General features: G+C 43.7%; 1 protein-coding gene across 2 annotated transcripts in view; it reads left to right on the top strand.

Annotated features, from left to right (window-relative positions):
• The first annotated feature begins 2,573 nt into the window (after window positions 1–2,573).
• LOC147450142 (phosphatidylinositol 4-kinase beta 1-like) overlaps window positions 2,574–13,244 on the top strand; it is a 62,217-nt gene continuing 51,546 nt past the window's right edge. Inside the window, exon 1 of one of the 2 annotated variants that reach the window (XM_086519455.1) lies at window positions 2,574–5,040. In XM_086519455.1, the coding sequence (XP_086375581.1) occupies window positions 3,496–5,040 (1,545 nt within the window). In that variant the 5' untranslated portion in view covers window positions 2,574–3,495. The remainder of the gene's footprint in view (window positions 5,041–13,244) is intronic. The other variant, XM_086519456.1, reaches the window with a different exon arrangement.

Here is a 13,244-nt window from a genome sequence, read left to right on the forward strand (position 1 = left end):
ATGCTACCATTGTGGCAAGAAGGGTCACATGAAAAGAGACTACAGAGAATGGAAAGCAAAAAAAGGCAAAGAGAAAACTGAAGACCATGGTGAGAAGAACAAGTCCTCAGTGAAGATTCAAGAAATAAATGTGAAAAACGCTGTTGCAGAGGATGACAGTCTAGTGTCAGGAGACATCTACTTCTTGAAGAATACAATGGACTCAGCTCTTCTTACAGCATCTGATGGAAATGCACTGAGTGACTGGATTATAGACTCAGGGGCATCACTTCAGGTGTCTCCAAACAAGGAGTGGTTTACCTCTTATGTGACCACTAAAGATCATGTTCGGCTAGGCAATGGGCAGACATGTGAGATCTTAGGTGTTGGAGATGTTCAATTGAAGTTTCAGAATGGCTCTTCTTTCACGCTGAAGAATGTGAGACATGTTCCCGCAATTACAAAGAGCTTGATCAACACAGATTTACTTGATGATGCTGGCTACGTCACCACTTTTGGACAGAACATGTGGAAGATATCCAAGGGTTCTATGACAATAGCACATGGAGTAAAGTCTGGCGGACTTTACATGATTTATGTATCAAATGTCTCTAAAAATGTAATCAATGTAACCGAGCAACCAAACGTTTCTTTGTGGCATAGCCGGTTAGGACATATGTCCAAGAAGGGAATGGAAATCTTGTCTCGTTCTAGTTATTTGCCTGGCTTGTCATTTAATGATTTTGAATTTTGTGAACATTGTCTGTATGGTAAGCAAACACAGCAGCCACATAAGCATAGAAGCAGTAGAAGAGATACACAGTTGGCACTTGTTCATAGTGATTTGTGTGGACCTATGCCTAACCTATCTCTAGGGGGAGCTTCTTACTTTATGACATTTATAGATGATTACTCGAGGAAAGTATGGGTTTACTTTCTCAAGCACAAGGATGAAGCGTTTAGTGTTTTCAAAACGTTTGTGACACTTGTGGAGAATCAGAGTGGCAAGAAGCTTAAATGCTTACGCACTGACAATGGTGGAGAGTATGTTTCAAAGGCCTTTCAGGACTTTTGTGAGTCAAAAGGTATAAAACGTGAACTCACTGCTCCTTACAATCCTCCTCAAAATGGTGTTGCTGAGAGGATGAATAGGACCATACAAGAGAAGGTCAGAAGTATGTTGTCTAATGCATAACTGCCAAATGGGTTTTGGGTTGAAGCTGTATCAACAGCTGTTCATCTTATAAATAGATCTCCTAACAAGGTTTTGCAGAAGGATTTAGTGGCAGAGATGGTATGGTCAGGCAAGGTGCCCTCATACAAGCATCTCAGAGTCTTTGGTTGTGAGGCATATACTCACGTTGCAAAGGAATTTAGGAACAAACTTGAGCCAAAGAGTAGAAAGTGCATCTTTCTAGGCTATGGTAATTCTGGTGAGATGGGGTACAGACTTTGGGATCCTGAATCCAGAAAGGTTATCCGCAGCAATGATGTTCACTTTAATGAAGCCAAATATCATTCTAAACCAGAGAGGGTTGAGGAGATCAGAAGAGTTGTCTTCCAAGAAGATGGACCTACACGTGCAAGACAAAATGTCAGGGCTCAAGAGGAGCAAGGACAGGATAGAGTGGAACCACAGGTTGTGGCTGAGCCACCCATAGAGTTAGGGTATCACTTTTCTTTGTACGTGCACACTAAGTAATACTTCTTCTTTGTCTAGTGTGCCCTTGAGCTTCTCTGCCTTCTTCTTCTTCAAGCTTCGTGTGCATTCCTCTTGAGTCCAATAACACAATTGCTACCACCATCAATGTGCAAGATGGTGAGAGATTATGTGAATTACTATAATATGACTTAGATCTCATGGGTGAGATCCAAGTCATACTATATTATGACTTGGACCTCAAGGGTGAGAGATTGGTGATCATCAATTTGAACTTTCTATTAGCATTAAGCACACACACTCACACTGCATTGTTCAATTTTCACCTGTATTCAAGAAGTGTACACAAGTCTTAACCTTTACAAGCCTCTTTGCATTGCAATGGGGAATGAACAAGTGTTACTCATCAAAATGGTTATCACACTAGTGTCGTATACATCCATGCTGTAGTGTCAATTGAGGGCATGTCACACATGCAACATTTATCAATGTTGTATGGTCGATATAGAAATTTGCATGTTAGAAGTACTTTTGATAATGCTCTAGCCAAGCCGGCAAGACAAACCTCCTCAAACAATGCTAAAGGATGAACGTAGTGTGGGTTAGCTGGCCATCACTACACTAAGTGACAAAGGAAGCTCAAGGGAGAGTGCTGGATGTGTGTCGTTAGCTTGCGATGCTAGCGACTTATGCGACCAAGGTAGAGAGAAGGATTAAACTAGCGTGTCACGGTGGTCTTCTACTCGATATGTGAGAGACGCATGTCTAGAAGGTGATTGATATGAGTAGAGATGTATGGGACTTTGAGTGCACGACAAGGGGGGGAGGCCGTGTGAACTGGGGTCAAACTTTCAAATCAAAATTGAAAAAGGGGAGGGAGAGAAAAGAGGTCCACACACATACACACACAACTTTGAAACAGAGTGGGGGGTTAAAAATGGCCGGAATGTTCACAACACATGGGGTTGCCGTCGGGCTAAAAGAGCTCCCTCGTCTTCTCCACCCTCACAGGCTACAGCAAATCAAATTTCTCATTTTAGCAGGAAAAGAAGCTCTCTTCGTCGCCCGCCTGCCAACCCTAGTACCGTCGCCGAAGCGCCATAGCCAAATCTTCCCTCGAGTTTCTTTGCAGTGCCCTAATTTTTAGCGCGATCTCTTCGGCAACAACCAAATTAATCATCACAAGTGACAGCGCAGCGGAGGTAAGTTGATTAAAGAACCACGTTGGCGGATTTTTGTCTCGCTTACAGTCAGCATCTCGCTCGTTCTGGCATTGCAATAGCGGAGTCAGCATCAATAACGAGGCAGGGTTTGCTCGGTAATTTTTTCTTCAATACGCTGCTTGAAACAAGCCCACAAGGAGGGCTAGGAGAGGCACATCGATCAATCAAGGCCCCTAAGGGGTGTACGGCAGATTGCATCTTTTTGGCAGAGTTCCCCTTCTTTGGCTCATGATCAGATCTCGTCTCCTTGTCTCTTCATCACAACCAAACCCCGGATCTCTCCATTTCTCTCTCTCCCCCTTTCCCTGCAGTGAGAACACATGCACTCAATCAATGCACCATCCAATTCTTCTGCTTGATGCAGCGTGAAGGCAGGTGCATCATTGATTTATCCATGACAACGACAAGGTCCATGCAGGAAGCACCTGATCTCGAATACTTCTTTCCAGGATTAAGCGTGTTGGACATAGGCTACACACCGGCTGCAACTGGGGGATTTGGCTTCAGTTTCCTTTTTGGTTGGGTGAAAAGAACATGGAGATAGCTACTCTCTATTGCTGACAGTGTATGATGGAATTGGTATCGTGGGCTGCTTGAGACAGCCAGCACGGATATTTTGTTTGCAGCTGGGATATGGTGCGTCTTCTAGGTTACACTTCTCCAGCAGCACTAGAGGAGGAATGTCCTCGTGAGATTTCCAAGACTCCAAGTCCCATGGGTGAAAACGGATGGCTTATACGCTTCTTTGATTCCTCTTTCTTCTGTGAATGGATTGCAGTTAGCTACTTGTACAAGCATGATCACCAGGGTGTCAGAGATTATTTGTGCAATAAGATGTACACACTGCCGCTTTCTGGCGTTGAGAGCTACCTTTTCCAGCTTTGTTACATGATGGTGTACAAAACAAGTGCAGCATTGGAAAAGTTCATGATGGATGGTTGTTCCAGGTCGCTGAAAATTGCATTGAAAGTGCATTGGTTTTTGCAAGCAGAAGTTGAGGAATCTGATGATGCCAAGGAGCTCAACAGGTTATTGGAAAAGTGCCAAATGGCAGCATTGATGGGGGACTGGCCTCCTCTTGTGAGACCAAAAAAGATTGAAACTAGTCCTGGTAGCAAAAGTCGCATGCTCAACAAGCTTCTTTCATCTCGTCGTTTGCTTAATCTCACAGGTTCACCTCCTTTACAAAAGGTTCTCTCTCCTGTTGGGGCTCCTAACTCTGTGATTGAAGAAGAGGCGGTTCGAAGTCCATCCGAAGAAACGGATTCGTCTCTCAAAGTCTTCAAGAAGCTTATGCCTGGTCTTATGCCTGGTCCAAAAGTACATGCAATAATGAAAAAGTTTCAAATCAAAGAAGATGATGAGACAGACCGGTCCAACAGTGGTGAGTCTGAAAGTTTTTTTAGAAGAATTCTCAGAGAGAAGGATGACGAGGAGAAGGCTAGTAGGGGTGAAGAGCTTGCTGCCTCAGAGAGTTTCTTCAAGAGGATGTTTAAGGACAAAGCTGAAACAGACGAAAAAATTGGTAATAAGCTAGGCGAAGATGAGGGTTTCTTCAAAAGACTGTTTCGTGACAAGGTTGACGATCGTGAGAAAAAGGAGGATAGGGAGAAGCTTGAGGAAGAGGAGAAGGTCCTGCCAAATGTAGATGATGAGGAGAGCCCTGAATTTTTTCTTTTCAGAAGGTTTTTACGGGTGCATCCAGAAGATGATGACAAGGCTGCTACAGAACCTGCGACTGTAAACATATCGGAGGGTAGCCCAGGGACTGATGGTTTCTTTAAGAGGCTATTCAAAGATCGAAGTTTGGAGGAATCCAAAGTTTTTAGTTTGCGTCGTGAAGATGGAATGAGCCCTTCAAATCTTCTGAAAAAGCTTTTCAAGGATAAAACAGATGACCTAAGCTCCACGGCTGCTGAGGACCACACAAAAGCTGGACCCGACAATCTCTCTACTCAACAGAAAGAAGCTTGTGGCAAAGAGTCCCAGTCAAGTGTCAAGAATGAACCTAAAGAAGAAAAAAAGGCTCTTGATGTGGATACGCGATTAATAGAAGCAATGAATGGTTGTGTGCTGGCAGAAGTTGATTCTAAAGCCGGTTTTGGAGATAACTTGCAGTCCTCTCCTGATCATAGACCTTCCGAAACAAGTGCAAACACTGCCAATGGGATGTCTTTTGTAAGTGTCTTCTGTGTTTAGAGATTTTCTTCTACCAAGTGTTTACAGGCATCAATAATAATCTTGAATTGTCATTTACATTTGTGGGTTACTTTGGGGTTCTGATAGATGCATGCAGGTTGTATGATGGGATGCAGGTCGAATGAAGTAACTGAACTTGTTTGGGGGTATTTAGCCTTCACGTTGTTGGGTTAGATGAGGAATGTTTGATCTGTGGACATTGTGAATCCTTATTTAGTGAGTAAATTTAGCATGTCCCCTCCCCCCACCTCCCATCTTTCTTTTGTTAGTCTATCAAGGTTGTTGAATGCTAGATGATGTTTCTCACCTGCACATTCCTATTCACAATCTATGGGTAAGTACAATTGGTTTGCTCATGTGTGTTTCGTGCATGCGTCTTTGTTCTAGCATGTAGCTTTGTTGTATATGTTAATGCCAAACTATTGTTTTACTCTCTTTTTGTTGGCTTCTTGATAGATCTATCGAAGTGCAGTAGAAGGGATGGTGACACGGGGGCACGGGGGGGAGAGAAGAGGAGAGAAAAATGCAAGAGAGCAGAGAGAGAGAGCGTGATGGGACAAGCGCTGCGGGCAACCCTTTCATACTAGAGATAGTACAAGTTCTTGCCAATTCGTCTCACAAGGTCGGGCCCTAGATCAGACTCAAAACCCAAGAAATAACCCTCAAAACTCTGAGACGGACACCTCCTCTCAGATTCAAGGTGCACAAGTCGAGGGATCTGGGTCAGATAGAGTGATGAGGAATCTCACAAGTCTTGTTGCCAACGGCAAGGACCACAATGACATCAAATGCATGAGAAACTCGTAGGGCACCAAAAGGTGTGAAAAACGCAAGAGGATAGAGAATGAGATGGACAGGCCCTGTGGGCAATCTCTGCTAGCAAGAGTACAAGGGAAGCAAGAGTACAAGGGACTCTGCAATCTCACATCAAGTTTCCCTCCCCCTCCCCCCCCCCCCCCCCGCCCCCCAAAAAAAAAAAAAAAAAAAACTAAAAACCGAAAAGGGATGTAGCATGGCTGTCCGACCACACTAACACCCCACGACATGAAAAATGTCTGTAAATGTTTGTCTGACCTTTGGCTTTTCATTTGTCCAATCCCTTGGCTCATAAAACGAAGGGCACCCCACTTTCTAGTGTTGATTTTTGTTATGCGCCTCACTTTTAGGGCTGATTTGTGACATACCCCCCTTTGAAAAAAACAGTAATCGTTCTCAATCACACCTTCAAAAGAGAACAAGGGTAACACAATAATATTTATCAATTAGTCAGTCAATCATGTACATGCATGAATGGTTGGCATGCATCACATGTATCTAGGCATGACTATCTAGTTCAATCTCGAACTCTCAGATACTCCATAAGCACTAGAATCAATGAGACTAGTCATCACATCGAGTTCTTATCTTGAACTCCACGGATGTCTTTGATGCACTAGAATCAATGAGATCTCTATCAGCCATCTCATCCTCATTAGAACTTTTGAATCTTGATATCCTGGAGTAGCAATATTAGTCATTACGTCCAGATCTCCCGATCTTTGACGGATGTCTTGATGCACTAAAACCACATACCCAGTTTATCTCATCCAAATTGGAACTTTTGATGCACTAGATTTATCCATACTAATCATCACATCCAATTCTAAATTGAACTTTACGGATGTCTCGAATGAATTAGTACATCATCAAGATAGAATGCTGCGATCATTCCATCTAATCATACTCAATCAAATAATAAGACATCAGTCAAAATAAGTGAGTAAATCAACAATCTTAAATGGGGCCTTCCTTGTTGATGTATGGACTGTGTTGTTATAGACGAGCTCCAATAGCAAATATCTGTCCATAGGCATTTCCAAATCCAAGTGGATCATCTCCCATATGCATAGCAAAATGATCACTTGCTTTGTCTTCAAGATCCATAACGGGCATCATAGAAACCTCGTCTTTCTTGAGACGAATACAAATCATTAGCTGCTTCAAGGAAAACAGATTGTCTCCCCATAAATCTTTCTGACCACATCTTAAGTCGGGCCTTCTGTCTTTGATGTTTTACTATAGCCAATCTTTCTTGAGTCGCCCTTGCCAAAAGTTGTGGATTGTTTGCCTTCCATTGCTTTACCGGTGTATCAAGATTCTTTGTCGGAATGAACTTTGAAAGCTTTGGATCCTTGGTACCAACAAGAACCTGTTGCATGGTTTTTTTTTAGCTGCTTCTTCATCATCCGCCTCAGAGAAAATCCTTCTCTTTGATGTCTTTCTCGAGTTCTACTTCTTCATTGTGTTCTTCTCTTCAATTGCGTGAGAAATAGACTCTGAACCATCGTGCTTTGCTACTGTGGGAAGGATCGCATTGTTTGTAGAAGAACAATCAACTGGGTTTTGATACCACTGAAACCTTTATGTACGTTAAGCACAGAAGGTGAATCACAATAGCAAACACTTCTGCTTGAAAAAAAAAATAAAAAAAAATAATTAAAAATAATTAAAAAAAAAAAATATATATATATAGAGAGAGAGAGAGAGAGAGAGAGAGAGAGAGAGAGAGAGAGAGAGAGAGAGAGACCAAACATGAGACACAGGAAGGCGAAATTCCTTCCTTGGAAGCGTTGGCCCTCAAGACAAGAGCCCTCGAAGGGTATTTCTTTTATATTGCAAAAGCTGGCCAATACAAGTTATTGTCACAAGTGCTCAAAGCCTTCTTGATCTTCACAAGACTCGAGCCTTTTGTCGCCTTCAAGAAATGCTTAAAGAGAGAGATCGTCAAAACATGATGATCCCCACAAATGACCTGAAGAGGTCTTTATATAGGTAAAAGCCTAGCCTTTTGGGTGCCCTTGACCCTTGTCTTTTCAATTGTCCGACCTTTGGCTTTTCATTTGTTTGGCTGACCTTTGGCTTTTCATTTATCCGACCTTTGGTCTTTATTTGTCGGACCTTTGGCTTTTCATTTGTCGAATCCCTTGGCTTATAAAAAGAAGGGCACCCCACTTTCTAGGGTTCATTTGTGTTATGCGCCTCACTATTAGGGCTGATTTGTGACACCAATCCCTGAACCTTCATACTGAAGCGTGCCAGAGAATGAGCCTTGCACATATTTAAAGGCCCTTGGCCTTGAGAAGGAGTTACATGAAAAAAAGTCAAATTCAAAAGCAACTGGTCAAAAAGCTAAAAGGTTGCCAACGCAAATTACGGAAATGTGTACTGCTGCCATGTGAGTACCTGCAGCGTAAAACGTGGAATTCTGTATTGTCTGCCACCTCAGTATGTCAACGCAAAATCCGGGATGTGCGTACAGTTGCCACATCATCAATTTTCCACGATAGTTGAGAGTGTGTGTGGGCTCCGCTTTATTTAGTCTTTTTAGGTTACTTCGGCCGCATCGGACGGGGTCCTATAAGTTGGTAAGAACTCTTCTTTTAAAAATAGGCCACGCGGCAAGACTTTGCAAGTTGGTAAAATTTCTTCTATTGCTTCTGCTTGTTCACTTAGGGCTTAGGCCCCTCGGTCGGCATTGAGGTTGGCTCCGTTCTTGAGTGACTTGACACGTCAGCAATTTGTGACAGCAGGTGGAGGTCATCGGCAGACAAGCACTAGCGTTTTTCTTAGCATGCAGGCCTAGCGTTTTCTCCAGTAGCTCCATCATTTTTACCTGGAAGCCCTCAGTGTTTTTGGTGGGCAGCCACGGCGGGGTTTGCTGACGATGACGCGATCTCTTGCTAGGAGAGATGGGCAGCAAACCTTTCCCTTCGAGTTATCCTCTTGTCATGTGTAGCGGAAGTGTTTAGGATTTAGCTCGAATCTAGTACTGTCACAAATTGTTGACGTGTCAAGCCACTGAAGAACAGAGCCAACCTGCAGATCCCGAACGAGGAACCTAAACCCTAGTAGTAGCAGAAGAAGTTGAAGCAGGTAGAACAAGCAAGAGTTCTCACCAACTTGCAGATCCTCGCCGAGTGGGCCAAGCAATTAAAGAGTTTCTAGACATAAGTTTACCAACTTATGGGACCCCGTCCGATGGGGGCCAAGTGACCTAAAGAGGTTAAATAAAGCAAGATCCACACACACAAACTCAAAGATTTGTGTGGAGGATGATGATGTGGCAGTTGTACGGACGCTCGCGTTTTGTGTTGACAGTGCCACGTACAGACTGTGACAGACTTGGACACTCCAAGTCGAGAATCTACCGCGACACCCCAAATAAATACTTCAAAACAGTTTACAATTCACAATTGATTCGACACTGGCCCGACGGAGTTCCATGCCTAGAGATATTGGCTCAAAAGACTGGCGCCCCTTTCAGTATTTCTTTTTGTATTAATCTGTGTTCAAAGTACAAGAGTGTTTGTAGGCGCTCACTCTCAGACTCTGCGTCCAGATGCTCCGAGTTGTGAGGCCCTGCCCACATATTTAAAGATTACAAGGGATGCTAAAAGCAGAGCCCCAAAAGCTGCCATAATTTTAAAAGCTTTCAAAATAAAGCAAAAGAGGCTTTTCTCTCTCTCTGAACCTCTACGTAGAATAAAGCAAAAAGGCTCTCTCTCTCTCTCTCTCTCTCTCTCTCTCTCTCTCTCTCTCTCTCTCTCTCTCTCTCTCTCTGCAATTGCGTAGCCAAATAAAGCAAGAATTGCCCAAAAGCTGCGCCGTAAACAGTGCCAGCATGTACGGAATTCCGTGAAAGGCATCGCAATTTCCGGCTTGTCTGTATGGAACCTGCCATCTCAGCAGTTCGGGTCTCTCGGGGGCTGTCCATACGGGAGGTGTAAAACCGGGCAGCCACGCCACCAGATTGTGACATACCCCCCTCTTGAAAGCATTGTAACCGCCCTCGATTACGTCTGCAAAACATACAGAAGCCATAAACTACCTTAGCAGACACTAACTGTTAGTACCGACGCACTAGGAACACACATCTAGCACATGTACCAATTGACAGTCACATCACAGGACATCACTAGACATCGCAGGACATCACATGACAAATCACATTCAACATTCATTCGGATCTCAGACCATGATTTATCAGCAATGCAATTAGCATCTAGATCCACTCAAGACCTCATAGATGCCTGATTGACTAATCCCTATTGCAACCATGTCTATCGAGATCATTCAGACCAAAATGCTGTAGTCATTTCGTCTATCAGTTCCCGCACTTAAACAAGTCGAGAACAAATCAGTTTCATATAATCCGGAATTCCATTTCATAAAGTCATATAGCAGAATACTGTCAGCTCTCAGTATCCTTGAAGCTCAAAGAGATATCAATGACTGTAGTATTAAAAAATCGAGGCATTTGTTGACAAAGGAGCGGAGTAACTCCCCTCTTGTGCAAACCCACTGCACCAGATCTCGGGCCAAGCTGAATTCTGGGTTCCATTTGGAATAGACTATGCTAAACCAAAAGCTTCAAGGTAAAGTTTCACAATCTGAGGAGTATCTGCTAGGTCCTTCTCCTCCATCCACTTCACATCCAATGCAGGATAGTTCTTGAATTTAACCAAGAACCGCCTTCTAACTTTACCCTTATTCTTTCTGTCCTTACGTGCCAATATTTGTTCAGGAACAAGGATCTCCTCGTTTTCCTCCACTTCGGGTTGCTCATTAGGCTCCCCGTCTCTAAGCACATCACCTTTAAAAGGTTTCAAGAGACTCACATGAAATGCATTGTGAATCCTCCAAGTGTCAAGCAATTTCAGTCGGAAGGAGACATCATTTATCTTTTCGGAGATCTGGAAAGGTCCGTAGTATCTCATACTAAGCTTTGGAAAAAGCCTCTCCTTTCTCTTCTTCTTTCTCAGGCGTGCCTTCTCAAAACGTAAGAGCACCGCACCCAATCATCCTCCTTCAATTTCAAATCGCGACGATGGCCATCTGCTGCCTTTTTTTGTCTTTCATGAGATTTCTGTAAAGCCTCGCGGACCTTGGCAAAAGCCGTGTCCAAGTCGCACGTGTACTCATCGGCTTCAAAAATCTTATCTTTCGTGCTTAGGAAGGGTGGAACCTTCGTAGCACCTTCAATAATCTCAAATGGCGTCTTCTCCGTCGAAGAGTGTATCGTGTTGTAGGCAAATTCCACCAAAGGTAGATACTTTTCCCATTGAGTCTTCTTATCTGAGATGTAAGACTTCAACCACTGAATTGGCAATCTCAGATTGCCCGTCAGTCTGCGGGTGGAAAGACGACGAGAACTGCAACCGCGTGCCAATGTTCTCCCAAATTGCCTTCCAAAACAAACTCGTGAATCTGAGGTCCCTATCGGAGACAATTGTCTCGGGATGCCATATAATCTGAAAATTTGGGCCAGAAACAGTCTCGCTAAGTGATCCGGCTTGACTGTTTTCTTTACTGGAATGAAATGAGCTTGCTTGCTAAATCTGTCAATAACAGCCCAGATACCATCGTGACCACTCTGTGTCCTTGGGAGATCAAACATAAAATCCATTGCAATACTTTCCCAGGGGCAAGTGGGTATAGGCAAAGGTTGTAACAATCCTTGTGCTTTATGCCTGTCAAACTTGACCTTCTGGCATACCAAGCAATTGTGCACAAACTCGTCCACATCCTTCTTGAGTCTCGGCCAAAAGAAGAATCTCTCTATCCCTTTCAAGGTGGTAGCAATGCCGCGGTGATCCGTAAAAGGCGGACAGTGGCATTCGGTCATAACCTTTTCTCTCAACGGTTGTGTAACGCACAACATGGTTTTCCTCATCAAGTAGCCATCCTGAATGGAATATCCCGCTACTGTTTTCCCATCCCGTATCCGTGTGAAAATGTCTGCAAAATCCGTATCTGTGGCATACTGATCAACCATATCCTCGAAGCTCCTATGATGTATCGTGGAAATAGCCAAAACCAATGGCTTTCGAGACAAAGCATCTGCCACCAAATTCTTCTGTCCCTGCACATGGACAATCTGGAAGTGAAACTGTGACGAGATGTTCGCCCACCGCATCTGCTTTTCCGATAGCTGCTATGTGACAAGAAGTAGCGTAAACTCTGATGGTCTGTAAAGACAGTAAAATCCGCTCCGAGTAGGCAGTGCCGCCACTGAGTAAGAGCATGGATAACCGCCAAAAGCTCTTTCTCATAAATGTGTGCTGTCAATTTCGGTCTTGAGAACAATCGGCTCTCGTAAGCAATGACATGACCTTCTTGCATTAAGACCGCACCCAGACTACAACCACAAGCATCACAATATACTTCAAATGACTTCTGCAAATCCGGCAAAGTCAAAACTGGTCCCGTAGTCAATTTCTCTTTCAAAGTCTGAAAGGCAGTCACCTCTGTGGGTCCCCACGAGAAAGGGACTCCTTTCTGTGTCAAGATATGCAAAGGGGAAGCAACCTCTGCAAACTTTCTAATGAACCGCATGTAGTACGAACACAATCCCAAGAAGCTTCTAACTTCATGGACATTCTTCAAATCGGGCCAATCACGGATAGTCTCTATCTTGGCCGGATCCATCTGCACTGCTGCTGTGCTGACGCAATGTGTCCCAAAAAGTGTATCTCTGATAGGAAAAATTCACTTTTCTTCGCATTAATCACCAACTTGTGATCTCGTAATGCCTGAAAGACTTGAAGTAGTTGTACTCTATGTTCTGCCTCATCCTTGGAGAAAACAATGATGTCGTCAAAGAAAGTGCCAACAAATAGTCCGTACTTTGGAAAAATCCTATCTATCATCTGGTTAAATGTCGCAGGAGCATTGGTTAGGCCAAAAGGCATCACCAAAAACTCAAATAACCCAAAAGCCGGCCGAAAGGCTGTTTTGTAGACGTCTCCCGGCGCAATTCGAATCTAATGATATCCACTTTTCAAGTCGATCCTGCTAAAGCACGAGGATCCCTGAAGTCGGTCAAGTATATCATCGATTCTAGGAATCGGAAATCTGTTCTTGATGGTGATTTTGTTGAGAGCTCTATAATCGATGCACATTCTCCAAGATCCGTCTTTCTTCAAAACCAACAACACAGGAGAGCACTACGGTGAAGTAGTAGGCTACAAGACCCTTTTCCAAGAGGTCTTTCACTTGGTTCATAATTTCTTCGTTTTGGGCTCGGCTCACACGGTAAGGTGGCCGGTTCGGTGGTGTGCTTCCAGGTATCAGATCAATGATATGATCTTCAGGACGAGCGGGTGGTAACTCGCCTGGCAGGTCCTTTGAGAAGCAATCGGCAT

The sequence above is a fragment of the Adiantum capillus-veneris genome, chromosome 9 (assembly GCF_014529385.1).
Source record: "Adiantum capillus-veneris isolate H3 chromosome 9, ASM1452938v2, whole genome shotgun sequence".
In the NCBI taxonomy this organism is placed as follows: domain Eukaryota; kingdom Viridiplantae; phylum Streptophyta; class Polypodiopsida; order Polypodiales; family Pteridaceae; genus Adiantum; species Adiantum capillus-veneris.